Source organism: Octodon degus, unplaced genomic scaffold (assembly GCF_000260255.1).
Source record: "Octodon degus isolate 3935 unplaced genomic scaffold, OctDeg1.0 scaffold00360, whole genome shotgun sequence".
NCBI lineage: Eukaryota > Metazoa > Chordata > Mammalia > Rodentia > Octodontidae > Octodon > Octodon degus.
The window spans coordinates 245,827-263,428 of NW_004524936.1; the positions used below are offsets into that span (position 1 = coordinate 245,827).

General features: G+C 35.8%; 1 protein-coding gene and 1 pseudogene across 2 annotated transcripts in view; both read right to left on the bottom strand.

Moving 5' to 3' along the window:
* Positions 1-17,602, bottom strand: part of Klf8 (Kruppel like factor 8) — a 284,345-nt gene that overhangs the window by 86,419 nt on the left and 180,324 nt on the right. For both annotated transcript variants that reach the window (XM_023708437.1, XM_004648206.3), the window contains exon 4: positions 16,282-16,846. In XM_023708437.1, coding sequence (XP_023564205.1) covers positions 16,282-16,846 — 565 coding nt within the window. The remainder of the gene's footprint in view (positions 1-16,281; positions 16,847-17,602) is intronic.
* Positions 4,353-8,253, bottom strand: LOC111814567 (annotated as a pseudogene).

Here is a 17,602-nt window from a genome sequence, read left to right on the forward strand (position 1 = left end):
GAAATATGCAAGTATATGTCTATAGTAAGCACTCATTAAATATTTGATATTTTGTTTTATTGTTATTTTATTTCCCCACTAAATATATTTTGTATAACATACTAGGTAGTTCCTAACAAGGCAGAAATTGGAAAGAGTTGACAAGAATGGCCTATTATATAGGAAAGGAATGCTAATTACCTTCGTCTCATTGTAAGTGAGACATGTACATGAACCTCATGCAGTCATCATGCATGAAGACTGTCTTGGATGTGACAGCTAAAGCAAGTATTTCAGTGGTAGCCTTGTTTCAGTTTACATTGCAGTTTAGAGAAATTTTGTTTTTAATAGATTTTGTGAGCAATGTGGCCAGGGTTATAGTTTAGTGTTATAAATGCCTGCCGGCAAGCTCAAGGTCCAAAGATCAATCAATCCCCAGTACCAAAAAATAAATAACTAAAACAAAGCAAAATAAAATGAAATAAATTTTGTGAGCAATTACACAGTTCATATGAAAATGGTCATGTTTATCTTAAATGTGCAACACATATTATGAATTTAATACTTTATCTTTTGAATTTAATACTTTCTTTTATTGATGTTTTTCAATAAAAATTCAGATTGTATTTCTTTTATTATTGATTGTTTCTGCTAATTATACATTGAATAGCAAAATAAATAAAACCTCCTGACATAAAACACTTACCAGTGAGATGTCAAGTATGTCCCACAAAAATTCCAGGAAAGCAAGACAAGTGTTGTCAGTGTAAGCAATAAGCTTGTACAGAACATCCTGTTGTCATATGTGAAGACTGCCTTAGGTATGATAATGAAATAAAGACTTTTTGCTGAGTGCTATTAGTATTTCCATTGTAGTTTATATAGGAATTTCTTTCTGTCGCTCATTTTGGCACTTTGTACACCAAAAACCAGTTGATGTTAAAAATTTTGATACTTTTTATAAGCACTCAATAAATGATAAAAGAGCAATGGTTTATTTTTGTGATTTTTCCTGTTAAGCACTCATTGTTCCATATAACCCAAAATTAAAATTAATAATTCATCAAGAGAAGTATCCTGAAGTTTCAACATGAATTTGACATATCCAAGTTTATGGACCTCTATGACAAAAAAATGTTACACTCTTAATTCCCATAGTTAAATGTCTAGCATACAGTGCACATCATGGCAATATATAAGAAGCTACAAAGGGCTTGGGCAGTCCTAGCCTTAGACGTTTCAGGGTGTGGGCCTCATGGATTTGCTTGCTGTCTGATACTTTCCTCAGCAACATCTCATGTTTCTGGAATATCTAACTTCCTGTAGTTCCCACAGCACTTTTGCTTCATTCTCAAAATTTCATGTACTGCTTCTCAATGATACAGTGTTTGGAATCCTAGGCCTTCTTCTGAAAGCTATGTGAAAGTCTCCCTGTACCACAACACTTACATTATGCAAGCACATAAAGCAAGCTCGACATGATCAATGTCAAGGTATGCTACCACTTCAAGCTGTATCTAGCCCTCTTAGATTATGGTTGCAGAGGTATTTGTATGCCTCAATGGCTGATCTCCATGAAAGTATTTCCTAATTGGACACAAATGAACTGGGCTCACTAGGCATCCATTCTTAAAGCAGTCTTTCATTTTTACACCTTTGAATTTGCAAAGAGAGGTCTTGTTGATTCCTGAGGTGCCTTCAAACTGTCTTTTCTATTGTCTTTATTAAAGGTGCTCTACTTTTTTTTAACTTCTCTATTCAGAATTTATTTATTTATATTTTTTATTTTTAAAGAGAGTACAAATTAGAACTAAAACAGAAAAAATTGCAACTGATACAGGTTTTCACTTAACAAAGAGATATGAATTTCACGGTATTTGTTGGAATTAGTTATCAATAATTATTTAAGTTCCTAAGTCTCTAAACAGTAACAGATTGAATTCTGCTACATTTCTCTGCTCCTGACAATTCATCTCAACTCCTGGGATTGTGATAATCAGCTTTACTGTTACCCTTTGCTAACCATATACCATACAAATTTTGAGAAAAAGACAAGTAATCACAGCTCTGGATTTCTAGCTACAACTAATAAATAATAAATGAAACAATTAAGCAGCAGTTATTTTTATTACATTAGAAACTGAAACTGAGTTTTGAGGATCAATAAACAAATTTACTTTAGTTGAAAAAATCATTAGTATACACTGTATTCAAATGAGGCATGTTTTGCTGCATTTAAGGATGGACAGATATGTATCATCTTTTCTCTCAAAGTTCTCAGAAACTACCTTGGAAGACATGCTTGAAAAATATAGTTGTTCTATAAAACTATGTACAACAAGCTAGACATTTCTGTATTAGACAAAAAGGACTGGGCACAAACGTAAAAAAAAAAATCTAAGGTTTCTTGCTTCATATTTTTTGGTCCACTGTGTAATGCATTTTATTTTCACTTCAAAATGCTTTAAATCAAACTAGCTCAAAAAGTAAAACAGAAAAGTGCTCTATTTTTAGTGTTAATCTTTCAGATAACCATACTCACTGTAGCCACAATTTTTTATATGTCTTTTTTGACTAAACTGCAAATGTTGTATATCCTTTGGTTCTGTCTTTTCTCTTCATTCTCAGGATAGATCTTCAGAATGAGCAGTAACTATGTCACAGTTTGAATTCTGGGGTGCCTCAGAATTTCCTCCCCCACATAAATTAGGCAAGCACCCTGAATCTCAGTTTCCAGGAAATTCTTAAGACATGGGCAAAACATAAGACACTGGTTTTGCTCTCAACTGCATCCTCTTGAGCCTGGTCATTGCTGTCTATTTCTGTCAGTATTTTGAATGCCAAAACTCTAACCAAAACCTCCCACCCAGCTTGACTTACAACATTCTAGGCTTTTTCTTTTTCTTTTATCTTTCATAGATACTGAAAATTAAAAACCATAAAATTTTATTTTATTTGTGAAATAAAAACATATTTTACATAGTAAGAATATAAGATGCTGATGTTAAAAATAAATGTTTAGTTATGAGTTACTCTGGAATATGCTTCACTTTAAATAATCAACATTTCATAATAAAATGTTTACATGTAGCTTCCTAATAACATGTTGAAAAAGACTTAGAACAGTATCCTCCCCATGAAGAAAAACAGCAGCATACTGCCACATTTTGTAAGAATAGGACTTCCTCCCAACACCAAGTACTGAGAACTACAATAATTAAGTATATACAATCAAATGGGCAAGTGGGGCGGGGTGTTGGGAAGATGAAAATGATCAAAGTATGTGCATGTACCAATCTGCCAAAATGAAACCCATCGATCTGTACAACCAATCTTTAAAAAGTGAAAATAAATAAACCAAGTAGTGGTTGAGACAGAACATGCTCTTGACATTTAGAATACTCTCATTATTGAAGATTTTATAATAATCAATATAAACCAATAATAATGATTTGGTTACAAATCTTTAACTTTCAAAAACTCCTAAACAGGGCCAGCCAGATAACTCAGTGACTAAAGTGCCTGCTTAGACAAAGCACAGGGACTGTGGTTTGATCCCCAGCACCACATGTCACGCTGGCACTGCCCTTGTGCTGAGACTGAGAAAGGGAATGGAGTGTGACTATAATCCTAGCACTTGGGAGGCTGCAAACAGGAGGATCACTATGAGTCTGATCTGTGTAGTGAGACCCTATAGATCCTGTACTAAAATACAAAAAAACCTCCTAAATAACTGTAACTTGTGTTATATGGAACAATTGTTTCTAATTTTTTTAATTACCAGAACTAAGACTATGTAAAACTAGAAAAAGATACATTTGAATTGTGACTACATTACATTTCCATTACCATTTAATTCTTTACTTTTCTCAGGATATTCTTTTTCTTGAACAAAACATACAGTGATACTATATGCTATGGGTAGAAAATTAAGAGCCCTTACATACAATTATTTAAAAATGAATTCAATTATTATTGAATATATCATTTTATTCTAAAAAACAAAGAAGCCAAGTAACTACTTTGAAGCAGGCCCAAGTTTCTCTAAACCAAGGATTTGCAAGGCTTCCCAGCTATCCTTTGAGAAAACCCTTCACTAGATTCACTTATTCAGAACAAAAGAAAGTAGGTACAGAACAGGAATGTATGTGGTCATCCAGTAAACTTGTTATTACTTTACTGTCACTAAAATAAAATCCCCAGAAGGTGAAGGAAAAGAATGACACAATACAACACTGCACAGGGTTCAGAGACCCAGAGCAGTCTGCCGCTGCTACTTTTTTCCCTATGAGCTGAGGCTCAAATATTTAGTGAGATTCAGTGGAGATGAAAAAAGAGTGTCTGAAGAGGAAATTAAAAATGAGAGGTACATGTCAACATTTTTTACTTTTGATGAAGTCATATGGTTTCCACCACTGAACAAAATGCAGTGCTTTCTTCCTCTGATCCTCAAAGCTTTCATGAATGCCCTTCTGCCAAAGGCTTGGTTCTAGATCCAACATCCTGCCAATGATTTCCTTTCCAAAAAAATGAGGGAATTTGTGCTGATCTTCAAGGATATGGGCAAATCCTCTTTGGAGGTCAAAATCCACCGAAAAGTAAGGTAAACCTCTAGGAACAGACTTTCTGATGCCTTTTGAAGAAAGATCAATTAATTTCTTGATCATGGACCACCACTCTTCATCAGACTGCATTATGGCTTTCTTAAAATCGACAGGATCCATGTCACCCACTTCCTTTGGGAGAGGAATACATTCATAAACCATGTGATACTATTTCTTCATGCTTATATTAGTTTCTAAAAAGACACAGTCCAATCCTTTATCTTCAAACATCTTTACTAATGATTTCCTAAGCATCTAAATTTCCTCCCAGATGTCTTCATCCAACCAGGTAGCAGCTCAATGATGCTGCAAAGGGACTATCAGGCAGTGCCTCTTGGAAAGAGATTTGACATTGGATAAACATAAATAAACCTTAACACCTATTGCAACAATAAGGTGCTTGGGAAATTGAGAGAGCTGTCAAAACAATACAAACATTTTTCCATTTGTGCAGCAAGATGCTGGTGCTCAGCAATAGCCTGTTTCCTCTGGCTCTCTTCCTCCTTGCCAAGACATCCTCACTCAGCTGCTTTGGATACAAACATGTCATCTAGATTGTAAAATTCTCCATCTGCTTTTCCCATAAACTTAGATGCTATTCTCATTTCTGCTGTTCCCATCTTTTCATTTTTGACTAAATTATTCAGGCTTAGATGATCTTCATCAGGAAAGCATCTGCCTCTTTTTCTTCATGGGTAGCAATCCTGTGTCTCCTCCTACTTCCTGCTTATGACTTCAGAGCCTCTGGTGTGTTCAGTGGCCACGCTCTTCCAGACTCATTGGCCCTGACAAGGATCACTTCTCACCAGTCTGCACTCTCCTCTGCTCCTGTTCTTTTTTTATGACATTTGTGCTACAGTTTCTTTTAATTTATTAGCCTTTTCAAGTTGGGCTTTAAGTTGTTGGGCCAGTTCTGTTTCCCATCATCTCTCCCTTAATAATCTTGGTCCCTAACTTGTTCTTCTCATCAACACTCAGGAAGTGGATGGACTCATCCTGCACACTAGCAAATGTAGACATTATGTCTTCCCAATGTTCTCACACACTCTTGGCTGGCAATTTTTTTTTCCCATTTCTTCTGAAATGTGTCCAGAGTCAATGCTGCAACTTCTTTCCAATGGCTTCTTACTTGAATGTTTCTTCTCCCCTCCTCCATCATATTGTGTCCAATGCATTAATCTTTCATCATTTTTCATGGGTTTTTGGAAGGTACATTGCAAAGAGCCCTGAGCTACTGCTAATATTGATGAACTAGATGGTTTGAAATTTCTAGCACTGCAATGAGATGACATTTCATCAGCATCAGAACATCCTAAGAATTTAGGTCTCAAATTTCCTGGAGAAGCAAACTCTTGATTTTGTCTTGGATTGAATTCTCTTTTATGTGATTCTAAAGACATGTATCTCCTATCTTTCGCATTATCACTGAATTTATCTTTACTTCCATTGCTTGTAATCTCTGTTGTATCATACTTATCTCTTGAACTTTTATTATATTTTACTAAGTCTAATTTCCTACTTTCTTGACTCTTTTGTACTTTATCTGGATATGTTGGTTTCCTCCATTGTTCTTGTCTGAAATCTTCATTTTTGGATGCCATTTTTTCAACTTCTTCTAATTTCAACTAAAATATTTCCAATGACCCATATCTTTCAGCTACAATGTCCTCAAATTTTTTGTTTTGTTTTTTAGTTTATTCTTTCATTCTTTGATAAGACATTCTTAATCCACCATCCTCCACTCCTGAGGCTTTAGTAAGTGATAATGCACTACAGTCTGCTGAGGGAAGACCTGTTCCACCATCCTTCCAATATGGATTCAATTCTTTTTCAAGCAGTTTAGGCTGCTCATGTGCTTCTTCTCTGCTCTATTTTCCTCATCATTTCCTTTTCAGATTTAAGTGATGATGATGACACAGTCTTAACAAACATAAAATTGACAGTCATCCACACATCCCTCTGAATAACCTGGCTGTCATTTTCTTTCTCTAACTCTTTGTCTTTCACTTTCCAGGCATTTTCCCTACCAAGAATCTGGGATGGAGCAGCCTCAACCTACTTGTCCTCAGAGCTTGATAAACTATCAGTTGATTCACTTTTTTTAATATTTCTGTTTCTTGCTCTTTTTTTTCTTTCTTTACTTTTTTGAATGCTTACTTTTTTCTTCTTTTTCTTCAGAGAATGTTCCTTTGAGAACTCCACAATTCGTTCATTGACATTAAATAGCATCCATGTATCCTGACCCCCTAAGTCATTTATGTTACTTCTGCCTTTCTTCTTTTTCAAAATTGCCTTTCACCTGATGCACACCTCTGCCCTGGCATTTAGAGTCTGCTCCTTACATTCTTCAATACTCATCGCACTTTCAAATCTGCCACTAGAACTTGCCATAGTTGTTGTCCTTCTAGGCTTTTTCTAGCAGGCATTTCCAAACCTTTTAAACTACTCACATAAACCCTTTTAAAATGCCACTAAACCACATGGTCATGAACACTTATGGTAGTAAACCCACTCTGACACCAAAATCTATCTTCGTCAATTTTCTGTTTGCTGAAACACAAAACCCAATACTAAGAGCTTGAAGGAGAAAAGAATTACTGTTGCTTACATTTTCCTTCCATAGTCAGTTATTTTCAAGAAAAACAACAAGGGAAAAGGGCCTGAGGATGGGACAGCTGCTAATTCCATGACAGATAAATATTCAAGAAAGAGGAAAGGAAACAGAGAGGAATATGTATCCTTCCCGGTTACAACAAGAGTAGTGTACCTTTTCCAACCAGGCTTCACCTCCCAAGAGCAAATAAGCAATAGTGGCCTTATGATTCAATCATCTTTCAAAGGCCCCGCTTCTGAACACAACAGTCTATAGGGGAACATACTAGACTCAAATAATAAGGGAACACAGTCTTAAATAAAACAAATCAGAAGATTAAATATTGCATACTTTAACTTCTTAGAACCCAAAAATATAAATTAAAGATAGATTATTAGAAACAAGAAGGTAACGTGTGGAGAAAGAAAAGGGATCTAGGAATGGGTAGAGACTGGAAGGTGAAGAAAAGGTGAATTAAATAGTATTAGGGCATAATGTGTATAGGTACTTATTCTACAAGACGATTACAGCTATGTGTCACAAACATAGGACAGTAAAAAACAAAAGAAGAAAATCTCCAGCTGGGTTCTTTAGTATATTTAAATTATTTTCAAGATCCAGCCCAAGAGTAGGCCCGGGGAGTGTGTGGAAGAGCTTCTGGCTACCCTGCACCCGCGGGACCTCTCTAGACCAAACATAGGCATGCCCCATGAGAACCTCTGCCGAACCCTTGGGACACCTCAACCCCACTGAACTCACCACCCAAGCCCACCCAGTGACTGAGAACTTGTACTGCACTCATGGGACCACTCAGATCCTGACCAAACCCAAGCCTGGTGAGTGTGTGGGAGAGCTTCCAGTTACCCTGCACCTGTGGGACCGCTCCGAACCAAACTCAGGCACACCGCATGAGTGAAACCCTCTGACCTGACCTCTGGACCCCTCAACCCATCCAGAGGCTGCCAAGCCCGCCAAGTGAGTGAGAACTTCTGCCTCGCTCTCTGGACATACAAGACCCAGCCGAAGCTGAGGCAATGTAGTAGGTGGGAGAGCTTCCCCACTCTCTTGCACCCGCATGATGCCACCAGACCGAGCCCAGGCCTGGAATATGGGCCTGGGGTGTAACTCTGCAGCTGAAGTCCCTGTAGAGACAGTAGGGGATAGAAGCACCCAGCTAATCCATGAGCAGAACATCTTGCCAGAGGGGCACAACAGGTTCACTTAAAAGGGCTGCAGTAGGAAGGAGTTGAGCAGAGCAATGAGACCCAAGCTAGGCACACCTGGAAGAACTCAAACTTGGTACATCTGCAAGCAAATATCGGTAGGTGCTAAGGTTATAACTACACGAAAACTCTACAACAAAGGTCAGAGGATAGTGTTATACAAAATGACAAAGAGAAGGAGGAATATGCAATCTCACACCCCAGAACCACTCAGAAAAAGTACAGAGGACACTAGCACAGAAGAAATTGGGAATCACACACCGGAAATGTTTGAATCAATAGCATTTGAAATAAGGGAAAAAAATGCACAAGGGTATAGAGCAACTCAGATGAGAAATAACCTACAAAATTAAAAAAAAATCTCTAAAATAATAGCACCTTAATTAAAGAATCAAATGCAGAAACATAGGGAGGAAACCCAATCAAAAAAAATCTCTGTAGCAAAAGAATTAATAAGTACTTCTACAGAAGACAATAATAATAAAAAAATAGAGATTAGAAAAGTGAAGGATTCCCTGAAAGAGGAATAGAGGAAAGAAACAGATTGCATGAACCAGAGTAAGAGATATAGAGGAACATAAAATCTCAATCACAAGCTTTCAAAACCGTATGAGAGGGGCCGGGGAAAGGGCTCAGTGGAATAAGTGCTTCCCTGGCAAGCGCAAGGGCCTGAGTTCAATCCCCGGTTCTGGGAAAAAAAAAAGTATGAGTGAAAATGAAGATACAGTTTCAGATTTTGAAGACGCCATCACAGGTAGTGAAAAGTAAGAAAAGATCTCTTAAAACCAACTAGGACACAGGAAAAAATAATTCATCACCTGCAAGATGATACAAGGAAGAACACTGTGAGACTAATAGGAATGTATGAGAAAGAAGGAGTTAATACAAATGATATAAAAAGAATATGGACAGAAGTAATAGCAGAAAATTTTACAAATATAAGTAAACAATCTGACATTCAGGTAACCAAAGAATAAGGAATGCCAAATAACTTCAACCCAATTAAAAACACACTGAGATATATAACAGTTAAGATGCCAGAAATCCAGGACAAGAACAGTATACAGAAAGCAGGTAGAGAAAAAAAAACACCACATTTAAAGGAAAGCCATTAGAATTATGGCCAACTTCTCTCCAAAACCCATGCAGGCAAGAAGAGCATGAGCAGAGTACTGCAAGTCCCCTATGAAAAAAAAAAAAATTCCAGCCCAGACTAAAATACCCCGCAAAACCTTCTTTCAAGTTTGATGGAGAAGTGAAATATCCAAGACAAAGAACAACTAAACAATTTCATGATGACAAAGCCAACCCTACACACACTACTGAAAGATGTTCTAGAGAGGGACCAAAATGATCAGAATTCCATAAATGAGAACAGAAGGAACCCACAAAATATGGAAAACAATTAAACACAGGAGAAAAAGGAGTAAACAACAGCAGGTAAATAACATATCAATTGTAAGTCAACACATCTCAATTATAACCATCAATGTAAATGGACTCAATTCACCAAATAAAAGAAATAGACTAGCACAGTGGATTAGGAAACAAAATCCGACAATATGCCATATACAACAAACACACTTAACGGATGAAGAAATTCACAGGCTGAAAGCCAAAGGATAGAAAACAATACTGCACACCCCAGAAAAGCTGGGATAGCAATCCTATTCTCAGACAGTCTTAATTTCAAACCAAGAATGATCAAACAAAATAAAGAAGGCCACTATATACTGGTTAGGGGAAAAATTCAAGAGGAAGAGGAAACACTCATAAACACGGGAGCACCCAGCTATATAAGACAAATCTTAATGGACATGAAAAGTCTCATATCCAATACCACAATCTTAACAGGAGACCTTAACACGCCCTTATCACAAAAAGATACGTCAAGCAGACAGGAAATTACCTGTCAGAACTGAACAGGTAAGTAGCAGAACTGAACAAGAAGTAGCAGAACTGAACCAGAGAATGGTACAAATGGATTTAGTGGACATATTCAGAGTGTTCCACAGAACCACAGGAGAATGCACATTTTTTTAAGCTGTACATGGGTCATTTTCTAAAATAGACCACATACTAGTCCATAGATCATGTTTGAGTATATTCCAGAAATCAGAAATTATCCAATGCATATTATATGAACACAATGCAATGAAACTGGAAATAAACAACAAAAGAAACCAGAAAAACCCCTAAATACATGGAAATTAAACAACACCCTACTCAGCAATCAATGGGTTAGAGATGAAATTAAACAAGAAATTCAACAATATCTACAATTCAATGAAAAGTCAAGCACAACTTACTGAAATTTATGGGATGCGATGAAAGAAGTTCTTAGAGGGAATCTACAGCTGTGAACTCACACATTAGGAAAACAGAACGGGAACAAAGAAACACCCAAATGCTGCACATTCAACAACTAGAAAAGGAAGAGCAAACCAAACCCAGAGCCCAAAGACGGGAGGAAATCATAAAGATTAGAGCAGAAATTAATTCAATTGAGACGAAGAAAACAACTCAAAGAATTGAGGAATCAAAAATCTGGTTCTTTGAAAGATTGAATAAAATTGATAAGCCCCTAGCTAACCTCATCAAAAAGAGGAAGGAAAAAATTCAAATACAAGCAATAAGGAATGAAAAGTGTGTAACTATCACAGACCCAGTGGAAATTCAGATTATCAATAGCTACTTTGAGAATCTTTAGGTTCACAGAATAGAAGACAGAGAAGAAAGGGACATATTCCTAGAAAGGTACAAATTACCAAAACTGAATCAAGAAGATAAAACAACTCTCAATAACCTAATAACAGTCAATGAAATATGACAGGTAATAAGAAACCTGCCGACAAATAAAAGTCCAGGTCCTGATAGATTCATAGCTATTTGCACAGGAAATTTATGGAAGATACAATCCCTATACTACTCAAACACTTGAATGAAATTGAAAAGGAAGAAATATTCCCAAAATCATTCTTGGAGGCAAGTATTATACTGATAACAAAACCAGGGAAAGATGTAACTAAAAAAGAGAACTACAGGCCAATCTTCCTCATCAACGTAGATTCCAAAATCCTCAATAAAATCCTAGCAAATAGAATACAGCAAATCATCAAGAAGATCATACACCATGACCAGGTAGGATTCATCCCAGGGATGCAAGATGGTTCTATATTTGGAAATCCATAAATGTAATACACTATATCAATACAGCAATAACTGAAAACCACATGATCATCTCAATTGATGCAGAAAAGGATTTTGACAAAGTCCAACACTCATTTATGTTCAAAGTTCTACACAGAATTGGAACAGATGAGCTCTACTTCAATCTGATAAAAGCCATTTATGACAACACAATGGCTAACAGAATTCTAAATGAGGAAATCTGAAATCTTTTATTCTCAGATCGGGTACAAGACAAGGATGTCATCTATCACCACTCTTATTCAATATAGTTCTAGAATTACTAGTTACAGCCATTAGAAAAGAGAGCAGAATAAAAGTTATAAGAATAGGTAGAGAAGCTAAATTATCATTATTTCCAGATGACATGATACTTTACATGGAACACCCAAAAAATTCCACCAACAAGCTACTAGAATTAATACACAAATTCAGTAGCAGAGCAGGTACAAAGTCAGTTTCCAAAAGTCAACAGCATTCCTCTACACAGATAAAAAACATATTGAGAGGGAAATTATAGAACCAATACCTGTTACAATAGTACTGAGTAAAAGAAATACCTTGGAATTGATCTAACAAAAGAAGTTAATGATCTTAGCAAGGAAAACTATAGTACTCTGAATAAAGAGCTCACAGAGGATTTTAGAAAATGGAAAGTTATTCTATGCTCCTAGATAGGAAGAACCAACATTGTGAAGATGGCCATAATTCCAAAATTGCTGCACTGATTTAATGTAATCCCTATCAAACTTCCACCAACATACCTCTCAGACCTACAGAAATCATTCCTAAAATTTATTTGGAACCAGAAAAGACCCAGAATAGCAAAGGTAATCCTGGGAAACAAAGACAAGGCAGGAGACATTACAATTCCTGACCTGAAATTATACTAAAAGGCTACTATGATAGAATCAGCATGGTACTGGCGACAAAATAGAACTGAGGATCAATGGAATAGATTAGAAGATGAAAAAGCCTCTAAGAATACAATCAGCCACCTTATCGTTGAAATAGAGGCCAAACATCATCACTGGAAGAAAGATAGCCTCTTTAAAAAATGATGCTGGAAAAACTAGCTCTCTACATGTCAAAAACTAAAATTTGACCCAGGTCTATCACCATGCAGTAAGCTAAAGTCAAAATGAACTAAACATCTAAACATTAAAAGAGAAGTACTAAATATCCTGGAAGAGAAAGTAGGACAGGGATAGGAAAAGAGTTCATGAAAAAAAAATCAAATCGTAGTTAAAAGAATTAACAACTGGGAACTCATCTTATTAAGAAATTTTTGCACGTCCAAAGAAATTACCAACAAAGTGAAAAGACAAACCACAAATTTGCAAACAATTTTGACAAATAAGCACTCTGACAAAGTTGTACTCTCTAGAATTTATAACAAACTAAAAAATATAAGAGCCCCAAAATTTAAAGACCCAATCCAGAAATAGGCATCCAAGATGAATACACACTTCTCAGAGGACAAAATTAAAGAAGGGAATAAATATATGAAAAAATGCTCCACATCATTAGCCATCCATGAAATGCAAATTAAAACAACACTGAGATATCATCTGACCCCAGAAAGAATGGCTATCATAAATAAGTCAACTAACAACAATGTAGGAGAGGCTGTGGGGAAAAAGGAGCCCTTTTACACTGCTGCTGGGAATGTAGACTGGAGCAATCATTATGGAAATCAGTGTGCAGATGCCTCAAAAAAACAGGACTGAAAATCTCATTCAAACCAGCTCTTCCCCTACTGGGAATTTTCCTGGAGAAACTGAAAACATCATATCATAGTGATATATGTGTACCTATGTTTGTGGCAGCACAATTTGTGATAGCCAAATCTTGGAAACAACCAAGATGCCCATCACCTGAAGAATGGAGTAAAAGATATGGTATTTTTATACAATGAAGTATTACTCAGCTATAAAGAATGATAAACTCCAAGCCTTCATATTTAAGTGGATGCCACTTGAAGATATACTCATAAGTAAAATAAACCAGGCTCACATGTGTAAATACCATGCAGGCTCCCTAGTATAAGAACTCAAAAAAAAAAGAATTACAAATAGAAAGGTATAACACAATTAAAAGGGAAGTGAAAACTTGAGGATTAGACAATGAAGAGAGACCAATGAAAAAAGTTATGAAACATGACAGGGGCAAAGTCATATATTTACATGTACAAGATGGGCACGGGAATGGTCGTGAGAATCTTCAGAAGGTTTTCCAAACTAGCAATTAATTCATAGAATTCTCATCCTAACTATATATGCTCATACCTGTGAACTAAGCAACTGCACTGAAGATAGCAATGTATAATATTAGGGCCATGCGTGGAGTGCCTGTCATTTTGGTCTTCTGAATACGTGCTGCTTGTCATGACACACTGGCTGCTGTTGTGCTGTCTCTCGGGTAGATATTTTTTGAAAAAGGAAGGGGGTGATGAATGAAGGCAGGAGACAGGAAAAGGGGTGTTTGGGGACTATCCTGCTACAATACTGTATATAGTTAGATTTCTAAACTTCTGTGTAAAAATATGTAATTGTTTATTCCTATTTTTTTAAATATATGTTATTTTTAAAATTTTTTTCTTCATATTCTGTAGGAAACTAAAGTTTAATATATCAATACTTGATGAAAAATACCTGTTCCATGTTATGCTCAAGATGTCTCATATTCAGAAAAATAATGAGGTTAAGTTCAATAGCCTATGTTGTAGGGTAATAACAATAAGCTTCTCTTCTGGAGGGTTAACAACCTAAATTTGCAGACCAAAATTAGAGAAAAAGGAGGGCCACAAGGAAAGCCAACATTCTGACCCTAGCCTTCCAAGGTCAATTAAGACTCAAGACATATGAGAACTTGTACTGTAACATCACGTAATTCAGTAATGTCCCAAATTTTCTGATCAAGGAGATTATGGGGCCACACAGGAAAATGACTGATGATGTAGAGTTTGCCTAAGGAGAGTCACTTGGAGAGAAGACATTCTCTCAGGCTTTCATAGAGAGCAAATTGGTCAAGCAATGGCCGAGACTCATCCACATGGCTGACACTGACAAAGGATGTACAAACTGCAGTACAGTGTTTCAGGATAAATCTTGAGGGGATTTGACTGGCCAGCCTCATCAGATACAAAAGCTACATTTCTTTTTCTTTTTTTTTCTTTTTTTTTTTTTTTGTGGAACCAGGGATTGAACTCGGGCTCTTGTGCTTGCCAGGGAATCGCTTATTCCACCGAGCCATCTCGCTGGCCCCTGCATTTCTTGTTAAATAGGTTTTGCTTTATCTTGGTCTTAAGCATCCAGCAGAAAAGTATAAAAACATTATATAAAAGGGAAAGCCATATTAATATGCTGAGCTATAAAAGGCTCAAGTCAACAACTTCTGCCATTGCCAGTTTTATGGGAAACACACTACTATTATGGACTATTGGACTATATCAGGATATTTTGCTGAATTCACACACCTATAAAATTTAAATGACAATAGAATACCCTTCTCTGACAAAACTATACAAAAAAGGGGATACATATGAATGATCATTTTGTATCCTTGTATTCAAAATAGTTAGGATAAATATACAGCTACATTCTCTTAATTCAGTGAATAGAAAGATTTTTTCTAATAGTGTTTGTAAACAGGATATCTTGTCTGCATCTTGCACAATAACCACTAAGAAAACTATATGCAATGTATTAATTATTGAAACTGTCCTACTAATAAGATTTGAAACTGTCTCATTGCTGCTTTTCAATAAAATTATTGAAAAAGAAAATGCAAGGTCCTGAGTTCAATTTCTCGTACAAAAAAATAAAGTCATATAACTGGAAAAATTGGATCTACTTTATCATCCTGTAAATTGTATCAAGTCTCTGTTTTTATTACTCTGTTATTTTAAAGTCACTTCTATCAAAACTGAAGCTATTCATTTCATTAACAACCTGAAAGCCTTAAACATGCTAGTGAAGAAGAATGTTTAATGAGAAGAGTTTGAATACTATATAAGCCTGTATTTGTCAATATCCTCCGAAAGTATTTTCTAGAGTAGTGCGCGTATGTCTTTGGTAAATGTAAGGCTAGAACAACGTCCACACCAGGCAAGCATGCAGGCATCATTTTCCTTTGCATTTGAATTTCATGCTGTCTTGGTAAATCAGCAATTACTGTCATTGTATGGAAGACAATTACAATTGTAATAGTTCTGAAGAATCAGGAATTATTATTCACCATCATTTTTCAAAGAAGAATGAGTAATAAAATACATTTAAATTTTTGTAGAAATATTTTCATCTATGTGACATTTATACTAGTTTATAATCTGAAATCAATTAAAATAAAATTTATGAATACAAAGAACCCTATCTTCTAAGTGTGTGATTTATCATAAGTGGTTATATAACTTTGTATTTTTCTCTCTATTAAAGTCATACTTTAAATATACCATGATTTATATTATTTACTATGAAGTAATATAAAATTTATATGAAAATGCATAATATATCCCTCAGTGAAAGAGACTCATACATTTTTAAAGAGCCTGGTAGAACTGGTGTAAAATATTACTCACAAAATAGTATGAAACATAGTTGGAGGGAAACAAAAAGAGTCAGAAGTTAGTATTATTTATAAATGGATTCAAAAAATGAGTATAGTTCAAGAAAGAAAAAATATTGATGCTCACCTGATCCAGCATTTTTGCCATCTCCTCCAATAAGTGGAACTGTAATGGATGCAGGACTCCCATCCACAGGCATATTGGTGTACACCAGGGGTAAAGACTGTACCACCACTGGTATGGCCTTCAGTCCACCTATTTTATTTGGCAGGCTGACTGAAGGGATAGTGTGTATCACATGTAAGATCTGCTGGCCACCAGTTCCCTGAGAGGTGGGCAAGACAGAGCTTGGAGCAAGAACAGTAGGAAACTTAGCTGGAATGTTCATGTCAGATGATGATGTGGAAACCACAGGGATCTGAAGAGAAGATTGTGGTTTGGGGGAACATATGGGAGCTTGAAGCATGCTAGCAGGCTGGAGAGGATCTTTAGGCTTGTGAAAGGAGAGGTCAACTGGTTCCACCTGGGGCAGGTTGAAATCATTATCTAGAAGTTCTTCTGGGGGCTCAATCTTGATGTCATTAAACAGTTCTGGGTTCTCCATAGAGCTATCATCCAGGAGTGGTGGAGATGCAATATTACTTCTGTCTGTTGGCTCCAGGGTGTCTCTGTTATGAACAGTGTCAATGACCTAAAATAAGTAAACATATGGCAAGGACAAACAGCAACTGTTAGTACCCTAGCAATATGTAAACTATAAAGGAATAAATAAATCACTATTTCTCAATAAAGGAATACATAGTATTGGAAAACTTACAAAGGAATACACTAAAGAAAAAGAAGGCAAATATTATTGGCACTGTTCCAGGAAACTGATAAAAAATCTTTTCAGTTATTTTTCACAATAACCTTTAGTATTAATTAAAGTGAACATTTTCTGAACATTCTCTGTAATCACGGTACCAAGCTTAGTGACAACATACATAAAATACAGTGAAGAATTATATGCTGACATATTAACAATAGAATAATTTAAGTAGTTTTCAAGTCATAGTATTGTAAGTGATGTTACATATAAAAAAGATTCATTAGAAAAACGAATGAATCATTCCATCCAGACAGGCATGATTTCAAGGAAGAAGTAGTATTTTAGACTAGTCTTGAAGAATTAATGAGATTTCTCCAGGCAGAGAAAAGGTAAAAAAGAAATTTCTACTTGTAGAGATATATAAAAACAAAAAACATGGTTAGAAAATACTGATGCAATATTTAGTTGAATCACTTGCAAAATTGAACTATGGAACTTCTAAATTATGAGAGATTTTAAAAACACACAACTAAATACTGAGCATATATCCAAAGAAAAAGAAATCAGTATGTCAAAGAACTATTTCCACTCCCACATTCCTTTCAGCAACTATGCATAATAGACAGGACATGCAAATAG